The sequence below is a fragment of the Nuphar pumila genome, unplaced genomic scaffold, assembly GCF_984573655.1.
Source record: "Nuphar pumila unplaced genomic scaffold, dmNupPumi1.hap1.1 HAP1_SCAFFOLD_978, whole genome shotgun sequence".
In the NCBI taxonomy this organism is placed as follows: domain Eukaryota; kingdom Viridiplantae; phylum Streptophyta; class Magnoliopsida; order Nymphaeales; family Nymphaeaceae; genus Nuphar; species Nuphar pumila.
In genome coordinates, this window is record NW_028323553.1 from 1 (window position 1) to 15,038 (window position 15,038).

The 15,038-nt window shown below is 51.8% G+C and overlaps 2 protein-coding genes across 2 annotated transcripts; one reads left to right on the forward strand and one right to left on the reverse strand.

The window, feature by feature from the left end:
* Positions 1–6,925: 6,925 nt before the first annotated feature.
* Positions 6,926–7,654, reverse strand: LOC149809613 (uncharacterized). Its single transcript, XM_089994742.1, has one exon. It carries the CDS (start codon positions 7,652–7,654, stop codon positions 6,926–6,928), a length of 729 nt encoding a protein of 242 aa, XP_089850868.1.
* A 3,843-nt stretch (positions 7,655–11,497) lies between these two features.
* Positions 11,498–12,821, forward strand: LOC149809614 (uncharacterized). Its single transcript, XM_089994743.1, has 2 exons — positions 11,498–11,893; positions 12,618–12,821. The coding sequence occupies exons 1-2, from the start codon at positions 11,498–11,500 to the stop codon at positions 12,819–12,821; spliced, it is 600 nt and encodes a 199-aa protein (XP_089850869.1).
* Positions 12,822–15,038: the final 2,217 nt, after the last annotated feature.

The window sequence follows — 15,038 nt, forward strand, 5'->3', positions numbered from 1 at the left end:
ACTGTGACCTTTGTGCTTCCACTGTTTGTCGCGTGCAAGGTGCGTCAAGTGCTTCGCCAGAGCAGAGGTTTTGATATCAATGATTGTCCTAGAAATTCATGTATTATTGGATGTCTGGACCCGGCGCGTCGGAGGGTCCGGCAAAACACTGGGTGCGTTCACCTGTAGGATAACATAAGTTTGGTCCCGGAAGTGCTGCTTTTCATTGCTCAATGTGTCAGTGCTGATCTCAGAAATGTGCAGCCAACATAGGCTGTGCTACAACCCTCAAGCTTCAGTGCCTTCCTCTGCATGTGGCGGACCAGCTGCGTCCTTGTGACACTGAAATTGATGGAAATGGATATTTCGTAAGCTGGGTGTCCAGCACATCGCCGTGGGCATCCAGGCATTGCATGGAGGTGCACATTACCATCACAAGCAGCGGACGGTGCTGTAAGTCTCGCCCCAAATGATGATGATGTCGTCCCTGAGTAATCCTGGTGAACAATGTCCAGCGGCAAGTGCGTCACCCCTCCTAACCCCAGCTTGGGACATCAACTTGACTGCTGATCTGTGCTTTTGCAGCCCTGTCCAACGGACACAGACGGCACGATTGCGGTGCAATGCCCTAGGAGAGACAACTCGCACTCGGGCAACTTTGTCTCCTTCAACTGCGCACGGCCGGACGAGTACAACGATCTTGCCACGCTGTTCTTCAACACCCAGGACGACGCAATCCGAAACCTCTTCTCCTCCAAGACGCCGCACGAGTACTCTAAGGCGTCCCTTCTCATCTTCTTCCTCGCATTCTATCTCCTCACCATCATCACCTATGGCATCGCTGTCCCTGCCGGTCCGTCCCTTCTTGCTGATGGCATCTGCGCCACCGCTAGCACCACAAGGAGCCTGCATGCAGCATTTTGCCAGACTCTGTAATTTGCGGGTCGCGATGCCTGAAAATAAGTTCATTTTGGGGGCTGGAATGGGCGCTTGAATGCCATTTTGGTGAGGCAATGGCCGCATCACTCCTGTGGCCGCGTTGCTGTGCTTGGGCGTGTGCGATTGAGAGCGCTCGGTTGGCATGTCTCGTGCTTCCTAGTTGTCGCCCATGACTGCGTCAAGTTGTCAAGGTTCACGATGTGCTCAGGGACATGTAGATCGATGCCCATCCCTGAGAAGTTTGCTTTATACCTTCTTCAGCTGTTTCTAGAGGACGCCTGGCACTGACTTCGTCATGGTATGTGTTTACATCTAATCCCCTGAGCTGGCGGGGAGTAGATCAGTAAGTCGCGGTAAATTTCATGAATAGACTACCATATGGCCAGCCAAACGCACAACGCCCTGATGGCATGGTGTCTGTCCACTCAAGGGCTGGAATTCTCAGTGACTCGTCTGCATGGCTATCTCTGCTTTGGACAGATGAAGGCTACGGACATGATGGCTTCAATGTTGGCGGCGGTCAAGAGGCTGAAATTCACACCTTCTTTCGTCGCGGCGAGTACACCTGCTCTGTTCGTCTGTTACGTTTTTCTCTGTGCGTCGACACAGAGTCCTCATACAATATGTGCTTGTACTGGGGTACTCTAGTTTATAGATAGTCTGCGGTAGTGATCTCGTGACTCATCTGTGATGCGCCTGCTTGCCCTTCTAGCTTGCACGCTCTGATTGCATGCTCGCCTTTATTGCGGAACTCGCGAGGCTTGCCTCAGGTTTTTTATTTCGAGCTACTGCTTAGCTCGCCCACCCACCCGCTTACCTTCTTTGTTTGAGTATGCGGTGCCACAATGTAACACCTCAGGGCCGTGAAGGCCATTATCACAGCCGACGTTATAAGTACGTCATGCAAACATTGCCGCATGGACAAGTGTTTGGAAATGAAGAAGCGAAACGGATAGTAACGTTGACCACCCCACGAACACAGGTTGCGGTCACTGCCATCATAAATAGAGGGCACCCTCACGTGATCTTGGTGGGGTGCAGGGCTCTTTGTGCCGGGCATTCTCGTAGGCGCCTCTTACGGGCGGTTGGTCGGCCTTTTTGTGCGACACTTACACCCTCAAAGTGCCGTGGATGAGGGCACATACGCCCTGCTCGGATCCGCCTCGTACATGGCTGGTTCCATGCGGATCGCTGTGTCTGCGTGCGTCATGCTTCTGGAGCTCACGAACAACCTCAACCTACTGCCTCTCATCATGCTCGTTCTTGTCATTGCCAAGGTGTGCATCCCGCAGCTGCGCAACAGTGTTTGCCGTTTCCGGGAGCAGATGCCCGAAAATATATAAATTTTGGACACAGAGATTGGGGCTGAATGGGACCCATGCTGGCGAAATAAAAACTGCTGTGTGGTTCGCAGACAGGGTAAGGTAGGTGGTGCATTGAGCAATCAAGTCCCCTCCATGGTCCAGTAACTGAAAAGCCCACCAAGCCATGTAGGTCATGTGAGTAATGGGGTACTGCAGCGCAAATGGGTGCGTGTTGCAGACACGGTGATCAGCTGACGATATTCTGCTGCTGCAGTGTATGCGCTCTGGGCCAGCTCTGTCACTCTGACGGATGATGACGTTCTATCCAATCGATGTTCATGTAGGCACTGAAGAACCATTTTACAAATGTGGCGGTGACCTAGTGCAAAGCGTTATCTTAAGACATAGAGTTACATCCGAGTGCCGTGATCGGATTTGACCTTGGCGAAGGGTCTTATTTCCAGTTGGCAACTTGGGAATCAGTGCTACCGCCTTCTTCACCCAATGCAAGGATATCGGGACCAGCAACATAGCCTGACAATTATATCTTGGTATCTTACCTTTCAGAGCCGGTGCCGCGTTCCTCGGGCAGGACCTAAATAGTACGTTACGGATCCGGCAATTGGTCAGAACCCAAGTCTAAAGGTTTTCATTAGCCTTGCGAGGTAATGAAATCCTTCCCCTTGCCGACACCACATTGACGAGGCTGCATTGGTGTGCAGGCAGTAGGGGACGGCACAGGCGTCCCAGGAGTCTACGACATCCAGATCGCGAAAAAGCACTTTCCATTCATGAAGCCCGCACCGTCGAAGCAGCTGCGCCACATCACAGCCGGCGAGCTGCTAGGTAGCAGCACACCAGTCTGCCTGAATCGCGTCGAGCAAGTGAGCACCATCGTCTCCGTGCTGCAACAGAACCAGCACAACGGGTTTCCAGTGCTGGACGACAGCGCGACCACCATCGCGTCGCCGCAAGCCGACGCGACTCCCAACGCAAGCCGAGGCGGCTCGGCTCTCATGGGCATTGTCCTCCGTCACCACCTCATCGTGCTGTTGCAGACGGGCCGGAGCTTCCAACACACCCCGTCGGTGACCCCCAACTCTGCCCGGATTGCGTTCATGCATGACATCACCGACTTTGACAAGCCCGTGTCGACTGCGTCCCCGACGATCGCTGACATCGTCCCTAGACTCAACTCTCAGGCGATGGCGATGTTCATTGACCTCGCTCCTTACGTCAACCCGCCGTCTTACATCGTCCAAGAGACCACCACCGCCAGCAAGGTGCTCCCCCCCCTTTTGCACACGATCCTTGAATGCGGCATGACGACGTCAATAATACTGTGCTTATCATGTGTTGGCAGCTTGGCAGTGCTCCGTCCCTCGAGATCATTTTAGAATGCTGCTTTGGGCACAGGTGGCGGCCTTTGCTTTTTTGCTAGAAAGCTACCGGAGCAGCATCACCGCCAGGGTACCATCTGCATTTACACATCTAAGTTTACGGCATGCTTTATCAGCAGTTTGACACACAGTACCATGAGTGTCTGCACCTGAAGTTTACGTGCTATACGATCGTGCTCATAGCTGATGAGCGCGCACCATGCAAGTCGGATGTTTCATGCAGCAAGTTTCTAGAGATAGGTGTCTCTGTGGTCTGGATTCCCTTTTCCAAAGGCCTTGGCAAAGGCTTTGCTCTCTCCTTTCACGCAGCATACACCCTGGGGTGTCTGGCCCGACAGATGCTTCGATCGAGGCAGTGGAAAAGGCCGATTTGACACGAGCTGAGGCTGCAGGTGTTTGATTTGTTCCGCACGCTTGGCCTACGCCACCTGTGCGTTGTACCGCGCCAGCCCACGGTTGTCGGAATCCTATCTCGGCAAGACTTCATGGAGGAGCATGCTGACCGGATCATCCAGTCTCGACTGTCGAGCAGCGAAATGTTGCAGTCGCCTCCTAACAGGCGGCGCCACACCGCTCACGGCGCGGGCAACTCGTCTAAGAGCAAATGGGGCCGCCGTGTGGCCGATTCTGTCGGTGTCAAGCCTGGCCGCGTCTCTGTCCAGCGCCCCAAGGCCAATCTTGAATAGCGATAATCTCCGGTTACAGCTTACACAGCACAGGCCGATGCCAAGAAGAGCATGCACAGCAGGCACGGCGTAGATTTTCCCACATGATCTGGTCACTTGTTCTGGGTAGAGAACACTCAGGACAGGCGGAGCAGGCGTGCATGCTCTAACACGTAGCACAGGCTATCGTCTACGACTCGTGGATGGAATTCGGTAGGCTTACTTTACGAGTATATATTGACCTTTCCTCCGTTTGTAGTTGAGGCTGCTGAACACAGTGACCCGTGCAAGCCCGCACGCAGCACTGCCATTGATCAATGATAGCAAGGCCTTGCTCGGAATTCGAGGCCTGGTCAGAGTTGCAAGCACTTGTCCGCACGACCCTGATCCATCTTCTTTGTTCTCGCGAGTGACCTGGACGGCACTCTGGATGGCAGTGGAAGTGTCCGTGGGAAGCCGGCCCTATCTATGGACATGCAAACTATCCAACACGCTGTGTTGTCGGTCGCCGAGAACGAAATTGGCAAGAAATACAGGCAGAACTCATCTCGGTTCCAGATTCTTATGGAATTTACGCACTGATGACTCGCAATTGATATATGCATAGTTCATACGGACGCCCCCTGCCCCATGAGACGGCTGGCACTGCTGTCCTCCGATACCAGGCATCGATAGCATGACAAGCCCAATGTGACACTTCCGGTTTTTTTTGTTCTGTCTTCTCCTTCGAGTGAACCGCAATGGTCGGCGCTGCTGGGAAGTAATCACTGGTGGCAGCTTTCTGTTCCCAACTTGTTCCCATCACGGTTTAGTTGATAGATGCCTCTCTACGAGCTTTTTTGTTTGGTGAGACCAGGTCTGCAGCAACATGAAGTTCATCAGATCATCAAGCGCTCTTGCCTTGCCGTGATGGATAGGGGTGGAGTGGTGACGGACATCACAAGTAACGGTGTCGAACGTCTGGCTTACACCATCAAGAAGGTTCATGGTCATTACGATGAGGTACGTTTGCATGATCCAACTTCGTAAATCAGACACGCTCCAGGGTACTTCCACCGGAGCTACGCCTGTCAGCTCTTGCGGTATTTCCCCACGAAAGTTTGTCGCGTCCATACGTCATGGACGTGACGTTTCTGCTTCGTGAACGATTCTCATGGTTCATGTGCGTCTACGTGTCTGTCTCTTTCGCCTTGAGGCGTACCCCAATAACCCTGTTGCAGAGTCCACCTGGGAAGTCCGAGTAGCACCGTTATCTCATCCGCCTTGCATGTTTTCGCAAGCTGTGTCTGTGTCGCTATAATGATGCTATCTGAGCATGTGAGGTCTGGTAGCCTCGGTCGGTCGGTTGCTAACATGGCTATGCACCAACACAATGGAAGGGACCCAGCGGATTTCCATTGCGTAGGGTAGTTAAAACTCATCGCTGCATGCCCTCTGATGTCACGACTGTCTGTAATGCCATGTGTACACAATGGCATCACACAGGCCAGGTATGTTACGCTGGCCCAGAAATGCGCTGGAGGAGCTGGCAATGTCCAGGAACCTGAAATTGAGCACAAATGCAAGTTCCAACACATCAACGGAAGAAGGTTAACAGTCACTTGCACCAAAGATCGTTTTTTATCGCATGCTTATGACAGGGACCTCAACGCAGCTTTGTCACTGGCGATCCAAGGCACCGAAATGGCGACCTATCTCAGAGAAACCGCTCTTTGCAGTTTCTGACACGAGTCAGAGAACCCCACTCCGCAGACGAATGAAGATGATTATGAATAATGTGCAAGGCTCGACCGCGACATTATCCCTCGCCTTCATGATCATGTTTGTGTGGATGCAGCGGGGTGGCACAGATTCACCATCATAGGAATCTGTATGTATCTCTGAGTTGTCTGAGATGTGATCCTCGTTTTAATCGTTTCAATGTGAATGGACATTTGCAATGTGGCCCGACTGTCATGACAGGCATGAGAAGCTTGTGACTGTGGGCATGTTTCGCAGGCAAACATTTGGCAAATGAAGTTCCACGTTTCCCCGACCACCCTGCCACATGTGGAGCACGACCTGAAGACCGATGAGCAGGTGCTGCGCTACCTGGTCAGCAGACACAATGACGTCCCTAAGATCAAGCAGTGGCGCCTGCTGCTGCAGTACGCCCAGCCCATTCTGCCGCTTCTAGAGGAAGAGCTCCAAAAGGTGGCCTCTGAGACCCTCGGTCAAGCCAGCACCTCCGCTTCGTCAGCTTCCGGGGAGCCAACGCCATCCGCTAGTTGAAGACGTCTCCAGACCTCAATGTCTGGCGTCTACAGGCTTATGTGCTCGTCGCAGAGCTGGCATCGCTTGCCAGCACTCATGCACATGCTTGTCCGTCATATTTGTAGAAACAGAGTGCCTGGGCTGTGGAAAAGTGGTGTTATGAACCTTGTGTCCCTTCCTGTCGTTTTCCCTTCCTGATTCGGGGAGCCACGGTGTGGCATCACAAGTCTGTACTTGAGTAACACTTTGAAGAAAGACTCGAGTAGAGTTGCGGCAGTTGAATGCTTTCATTGCATTTATGCAGTTGCATAAGACAGTGAAGAAACGAACAAGAGCTTTGAAATTCATATCAAAATGGCAGGCGCACGTAGTAACATGCCATCCTCTAGCCAACCGCACGCAGTATGTAATGTACCAAGCCATCCAGCCAGCCTGTTAATGCAAAGCAGCCTCCTAGCACAGCGCATAAACGCACAATAAAATGCCCCGCCGACCGGCTGGGGTACCAGATCTTGACATTCAGTGGCGACATGTCATACGAAAAGGACAGCGCGGGAATGCGGTCCATGCTCATTTCTCCTGTCTTTTGGGCAGCCACCGCTCCAGGGGAAAAGTACTCTGACACAGAGTACTGACATGTGGACAGCCTTGACCACCAAGACGAAACATATGTGGTCGGTACAACCTTGAGGAAGTACGAGAACGTTCCGTAGTCGTGATCAATGATGCGGTCAAACCCGTCGAGAGGGTTGACCTGCCCGGGGAAAGTCGGACCAAACGCAAGCTTCGTGATGTGGTGGCTCACATTTGCACGGTTGAACTCGACCAGCTCAGGTAGCTGGCCTCGAGGGTTCACGCGTGCAGCTTGCATAGCTTGAGCGGTTTTTGCTTCGTGCAGCATGGTGGCTACAAGTATCCAGTCCTTGAGGTGGATCGTGATTTGGAAGTTTCCGGCCATCCGCTTGACATCCATGAAGCCGTGCACTCTGCAGCCTTCCTTGTCCTCCATCTCCTGCTGAATGTCCGTCACATGCTGCACAACATACTTTCTGCACCTGTCAGGTTGGAAACAGCGACGGCCATGCCAGTGCCACACACCGACGGAGGACAGCATCGACACTCAGCGGCTGTGTCAGCAGGAAAGTGCGTGTGTTGCACAAAAGCTACGCACATGGCACTGTCAATGACGACACAATGCGCCACACTGCTGATTCATGAAGCAGGAAGCGTTTGCTGTTGTGCAGAGTAAACAAGTGATTATATTAGGCGTGGCGCGTGGTGACTGTGTACCAGGGACCAGCCTCTGGATCCAAGAGCCCGCCACCCTTTTCTCAAGATATAAGTTGTCTGGTTCCCAAGCCACGCCCTTTCAGACGTATCGCCCTGAGTCGCTCTTTCTTGCTTGGAAATCATGCTATGAATGCACTAAGGTCAGTGCTTTGCAGGGTAGATGACCAAAAGACAATGCACCCGTTCGAATTCTGGAGTCCCTAAACCCCCTCGCTTTTCCGGAGTCCCAGAAACCGGGTCCAGAACAAAGTTTCCATGTCATTTAAGGTGCTGCGTCGTCGCTCCACCCGTCCGGCGGGAACAACAGCCCCAGCGACATACCGGGATCCCCAGAACCTCAAATCCCAGAAATCCTGGGGCCACAAACCGGGGTCAAACGAAGCCCACCAAAGACACCGAGACAACGGCTATGGCGAAATACGGGGATTCCAAGAACCCCTGAACGCCCGAACATGCAGGGCGCCCCAAACCGGGTCAACCGGAATCTCGTCATGTCAATTACCCGCGTTCCGCATATCATGGGCACACCCCACAGGAGCAGTCATATCACAAGACGTTACCTGTCGAGAGTCCTGAATGAGCATGCCACCGATAATGGTGATCATGTCGGGAGTGGGAGCTTGGTATTCGTCCTTACTCAGGCGGTGGCCTTGCGAGTTGAGCCTCACCTTATGAAGGTGCATGTGCTCCACGTGGTACGCATTGGTGCCATCGCTCTCCATGTCCCCCGAAGAATCGATCATGTCGATGCTCAGCACTGCAGCAGCACCGCAACGTGTGATGCAAACAACGCAACACACTCCTACGCTCAACATATTAGCGCTTTTGCTGCACAGCTCTGGCATACTTTGACACAAACTATAGCACGGTCAGCACAAAAGCCCCTGGTTGAAATCGAGATTGACAGGATTGTCCATCTTGTGATTGAGATTGTGTCTATCTGTCAAATCCAAATTGACACTATCTCAATCTGGGTTCGAGATCGTGTTACCAACGCTCACACGATCGCCTGCAACGGTGGCCGATGCTTTTGCCTTGTCCTCCCTGCTCATCAGTTTCTGAAACGCCTGTGGAACGTGGCAGCGAGGTGGATGCGCACGTGAGCAAGGCAGTGCTGGGAATGTGATGTCCATGGTCAGCTTCAACAGCGCGTGGCGCTCTGTTTCCACACTCATCTGCAGGCAGGGCAACAGGAATAAACAACTGAAGGCATCAATTGATACATCAAACCAGCGCAACAAACGATTCGATCCAATAATCCTGAGCAGTGTACCAGTGTAACGTGATGCTGAGTTTCCGATGCATCATTGCACTGCAGTTCCTGCAGTTGCCAACAACTTGATTCCTATCTTGAGATAGGTAGCACTTGAGGTTTCCACTGTCCGTGTAGTTGCAGTAGTGTTATGATGGAGTAGAAGTGATGCTTCGGAAACCCCAATGGCACACTGCATCTTGCAAAGGGAGGAGCGTTGCACTACTGGCATTTTCTTTGCTGTCAGCTTTGATCAGACACGTGTCGGTGCGAGGCAAAGACGAGTGGAGTGCGTTCACACCTCGTGCACTGGGGCGGGGTACATGTACTGCTGCACCTCCGATATGAACAAGATGAGCGCCAATGTGCAGCCAAGAATCGTGACTGCATACACCCAGCACGTCAATTACGGAGTTCCACCATCACCAGATCGGGCCACAAAAGCATGCGGGCTCCATCACCCAACACGAGTGCAACACGATGATAACGATGTAGGAGCACAGTGCTTCGCGGGGTCCAGATGCCCAAAAATGCATGAATGTTGGGGACGAAAGTGAGGGTCGAAACCAATTCTGGCGAAACACTGCGTACGCCCGCGGACGAAGGAGACCGGTGATCCTTGTGACAAGCCTCGGAGCTGCTGGAGATGCATGTAATACCATAACTGACCATGTGCACCGTGAGCGGCGACCCACAGATCGCCTTCATGCTGCAGGGCAATCATGAAGGCGAAAAGTTGTTGGCAACGGGCAGTTTCCTTGTACCCATTCTGACAGGTTGGATCTGATTGTTGCTCTATTCAAATGTCTTGTCCTCTCTACCCTTTTTATGCCCTGTGGATACACTACTCGTCCGCTGCCAAGCACCCATGCATGAGATTTTGGCACTCCCATGCCAAGGTTTTGTAGTTGGACATGCGCTCCTCAGGGAAGATGGGTAAAGGGCCGATTATAATTTGAATAGCTGCATTGACGGACCCAGGCGCTCAAAAAGATATTCTCAGCGGTTATGCTCTCTCCTTGTGAGTCTCGCAACCGGCATGGGCTGCAACGGAGTCTGTTTGCTGTATAGCAAGATCGGAACTTTACATAGCACATCCTGGGGTTGTTGCTGTCAGCTAGTCGCGTCCGTGTTCGAATGTGCTGTTGGCTATGATGCATGGCAGAGCAGTGCGTGCTGATTGTGAGGCCAATCCAAAGGAGATGCATCATCTGCTTCAGATGCCTTCGTTATTGTGGGGGTTCCGTTTCCCCCCAAAGTTTTTCCCCAAACCATCATCGGCCGTTCACCGATTCCCCGGAGCCCCACCATAGCATGGCTGACCATTCCCCACACATGAGTGCCGCTGCAAATCGTGACCTGCTCTCGTCTTCCATGGTGCTTTCATCCGATTTCCAGATGAAGTGTCGACCTTCAGCAACTACGCGACTATTTGGAGGGCGTTCGGCATCTCCGAAAACCCCTTCTGGTAAACAGCAGCACATTCATCGCCACGGATGCGGCACGTAAATATTTCATTGTTTGTGGATTCTGCTTGACATTCAAAGCAGTTCGATATCTCAGATCAACTCTCACGATGAGCCCTCAACCTGATCGAATCATCAGGGTTGGGTGTCCCGGGAAAACCAGCGCATACTGCCGAATGATCACAATTTGTCGGCAATTGAATACAATCCATAGTTGTTGTGAGATCTATGATGTTGGCGCACCCCGTGCTTGACTGGCACTCGTGTCAGACTGGACAAGCGGTCGGCTTACCTATCGCGCCACTCAACGTCTGCTTCACAAGATGCCCCTCTGGCCGCGCATATGCTGAAAATGATTTCAACGCCTTGTGTAACTTCATAGCTGATTGTTGGCGCAAGCTTGCAACGCTTACAATTCATCTCAACGCTACCAGGTGCAGACACACCATTGCGTCGTCAGCTCTGGTTGTATTCAGCCTCAAGCCATTCTCAATACCACCAAATCAATGAGCAAACGACGTTGCGCAAAGAAGAAATACGTATAATCAGCTGGCAATGTGAACGCTTCCACTCCTCGACTGTCTGCGCGAGCAGGCTGCCTACCAACTCTATGCTTGTAATCTTCGGGATTGTATAGCTCCCACACGCCCACACGAAATATAAGATGTAAGCCCTGGTAAGCGTGCCCTTCCTCGCAGGTGATGATGACTCACGCCTATCTCTGACTATGGACCAACATGACCATTGATGGTCAAGACAGGGGATAACGCAGCTGTGGGCAATTATTTGTGGGCAAGCTTTAGCATGACCTCCTTGAAAGTAAATGTCACATAGAATTGCTTGCTGCGTCGGTTTGCCTACGCTTAGCCTCCCAGCGACAAGCTCACTCTGCAACAACCGCATACACTGTCAGTTTTGCCTGCACGCGAATCAGGTCTTGGTTTAAAAGATGAAGCTCACGGCGGTGGGCTTGTGCAAATGGGTTCCGGGCGACAAGGGCCCCACGTTGCTGGGTGTTGCCACAGAGCTATCAGAGTACTCGTTCTTCCAGCGAGGTACCGTGAAAGAGTTTGTTTTGTTCACCGGCAAGATGGTAGTGCAAAAGACACAACCTGGTTCTCGTCAGTCAGTGAAAGCGAATGAATATATGTGCCATGTTGTGGTTCGAGACAATCATCTTGCGGCATTCGTTTTCGTCGACCAGGAGTATCCTTCTAGAGCAGCCATGACGGTTGCCATGAAGGCAATTGAAGAGTTCGAGGCAGCCACAAGCTCTACACCGGAAGCTGACGGACCGTCACCGTTAGCTCAAAGTGTGTGCGACAGCGCAATAGTAAAATACAAGGTGCGTCGCTGCGTGGAGGACATGAGACGCAGGGTCGCATAGTGAGACGCTATAAAAGTCTTGAGCCTTGCAAACTTCTTTCAACATGACATGTTTGTTACATTTAGCAAGTAACGCTGTGCTTGCCATCATCGCGGTTACGAAGTGTCCTGTTATAATATTTGCAGAAGGTGTACAGCAGTGACAGACAAATGGCTCAGATGCACAGATGCAGGCATCCATGCAGTACAGCAACAATGACGCCTTCATGAGCGTCGTTACATTTTCTTTTTGTCTATCGCCTTACAAATTCAAACCTGAGAATGGCCACCAGTTCATGCTTTACATATAAACACTGCCCCCACCATTCTCGCGTGAGCGCTTGCCGTTTGTGACAAGGTGCTTATTGTATATTCCATTCGTGTTGGCTTCTCATTAGCTCTGAGCGGACAAGCACGCATAAGTGCAGCATTCCCTAATTCCCGAATCCCTTGATTTGTGGGAATGTGCCGGTAATTTGAGGAGTAGGCTGTCAGGTGGGGCCATTCAGGGGCCTGTGAGGGGTTGCATTTCTCAAGTTGCAACACTACTCATGATGCAATCAATATGACTGCTCAACCCAATGAACGTTCATGTTGAGCATACGAAATGCACAACATTGCTTTGCAATCGGTGAATTTGTGTGTGGCCCTTTGCCGGGGTGTCTTCTTCTGTGTCTGGCTCATCCTCGCGGGCTGGGCTGCAGGATCCTGCGGAGGCGGACAAGCTCACAAAGATTCAGCGGGAGCTAGATCAGACCAAAGCAATCCTACATGAAACCATCGAGAGCTTGCTGGACAGAGGGGAGAAGCTGGACGACCTGGTCGGCAAGAGTGACGCGCTCAGCTTTGCGAGTAAACAGTTTTACAAGCAAGCCAAGAAGACGAACTCCTGCTGCAACGTCATGTAGATTGAGCCTCGCCTTGTCCGCACTACATATGTGCAGGGGGCAAATTTGGTTGGGGCATGAGAGAAAAGTTTAGTTTGAACATGTTTCCTGGACGCGAGCGCAGTCGAAACGCAGACCTTTGTCCATCATTGCTCGGTTCAGAGCATGGAGACATTCATCAACATGTCGCTGGAAGAATCGTCCATGTCTCGAAGCATGGTTTTGTTGACCCGAGCGCATATTCAGAGGTTCACAGCAGTGCTGCCTGTGTTCACTGGCGTTCTAGATTGACCAATGGTCGTCCTGCCTGCCACACAACTCGTTTGACATGAGTCATGTCCATGTGAATTTGATGACAACTGGCCTCTTTCCTGCAGTCTGGCAGTGCGAGCACATTTCTCGCACATATGTGCATACCGAGGGGTGGAACGCGCACCGCTGTCTACCTTTCACAGCAGCATCTTTCATGTGCCAATTTTACTATTAACCATTCCCTTCAGTTTGTGTACCATACCTTGATGCCTGACATAACCTTTGTTTGCGGTAATGCTGCAACGCTACACTCTCCACACGTTGTCAATTTGCCTCGCAGAGTTTCTGTTGTGTCCCTACCAGATGATTGCACACTTGAGTCGTGAGTCACGACCAATACAAGAGGTGCTAAGGTGCCAACTTCCACTTGATACGTTTGACAAGGTCAACGAAACAATGGCTATCACGCCACGAGTTGCAAAGGGCTACATCCTTACGCCACCAATGAGCAAGACCTTGCAGCAGCATGAAATGCGTTCCGTCAATTTGGGTTAGCAGGTATACCGGATGCCCATGGGCAATAAGCAATGATACACTGAAACATGAGCCTTCGTACCAACTGGGTAGCAGATGAAAAACCAGGCATTGTCTTCTCGGTGCTACCCAGCTGGCTCATGTTTCAGATTGTTCGTGCGTCCCTGTCCAAATCGAAGTGTCACTGCCGATTGCAACACCCGTGCTGCTCCCTTGCACCGTAGAGGCATACGGATTTCGACCTTGCAACCCCGACATCGCGAACCCGTTTGCTCGATCAATGAGGTCAATGGCATTCGCAACGCTCTCCACCTCTTGGATGGAGAGCGGGGCCAAGCTGAGCAGGCCAAAGTCCTCGACCACTTCACAGAGACCTGCGGTTAGCCTGGAATAGCGCTGACCAAAGGGCGTTGACTCAGCCTCACCGGAATGTAGGAACGACTGAAGATCGTCGATGTTTGTGAACGCATCAATGTTGACTGGCAGGTCCTCTGAGATGTGCTCCAAGAGGTCCACCTGCACTTCGCAGCCACACTAAAAACATTGAAGTGGAAGGTGGTAGATAACGATCATATGTACGTTGCAGCGACTGGTAAGCATTGCAGGTCCAGGCAACAAGTGTACTGCACTGGGCTCAGTGCACCGCCAGATTGGGATTCGACCCCCAATTTTGTTCCCCAAGTTCATGCATTTTGCCGCATCCAGACCCGCAATTCACACAGTCTCAGAATGTGCTGACTGTCCCTTCAAGGAGTCCATCTCCTCAAACGTTCACTGCAACCCTTCACTCAAAAATTCAAACACTTCTTCAGGGGTTTGACTCACAAGGATAGGATACTGTGCTTTGACAGGGCCTTTACGCAAGTGATGACTTCCATGACCATTAGCACATCGTGCATCAACTTACTTGCCATGCCCCAAATACAGCCTATGCTTCCAGTGCTTGAACATGGTCAAGCACTGAAGAAATCTTGTGGACTACATGAGCTTATTAGGGATCCCTTTCAGCTTGTGCTGTGTTGCTTCGTGTCTAAGGAACATGCATGGGCCTCCAGCCCCTGCATTGCCTCGAACATTGCTGTCATACTCACACAGGTGTTGGCCACTGCAAGCGCAACTTGGAAATATGCTACCAGAATCGTTGTTCCCAACTAGCGGCAATGTCCAGGTGGATGTGGTAGGCTACATAACCTTACCCGTAATTGAATAATTGAATCTGCACAAAGGAGTAAGCAAGAGCCCATCGATGAGGGCACTCAAACCATTTGGCCCATCGACATGTGCTTGTGCCACATCCATGTGTCAACTGGTGGTGACTGGCCCCAGAAGTTATCTTGCTACCCCTGGACACCCCTGGAAACCGCACATTCTTTGAATCACCTGGTGTCCTTGCCATTGGGTCTGACAGATAATCTGCATCGACATATCCAATCAGATACGAACTTACTGCAT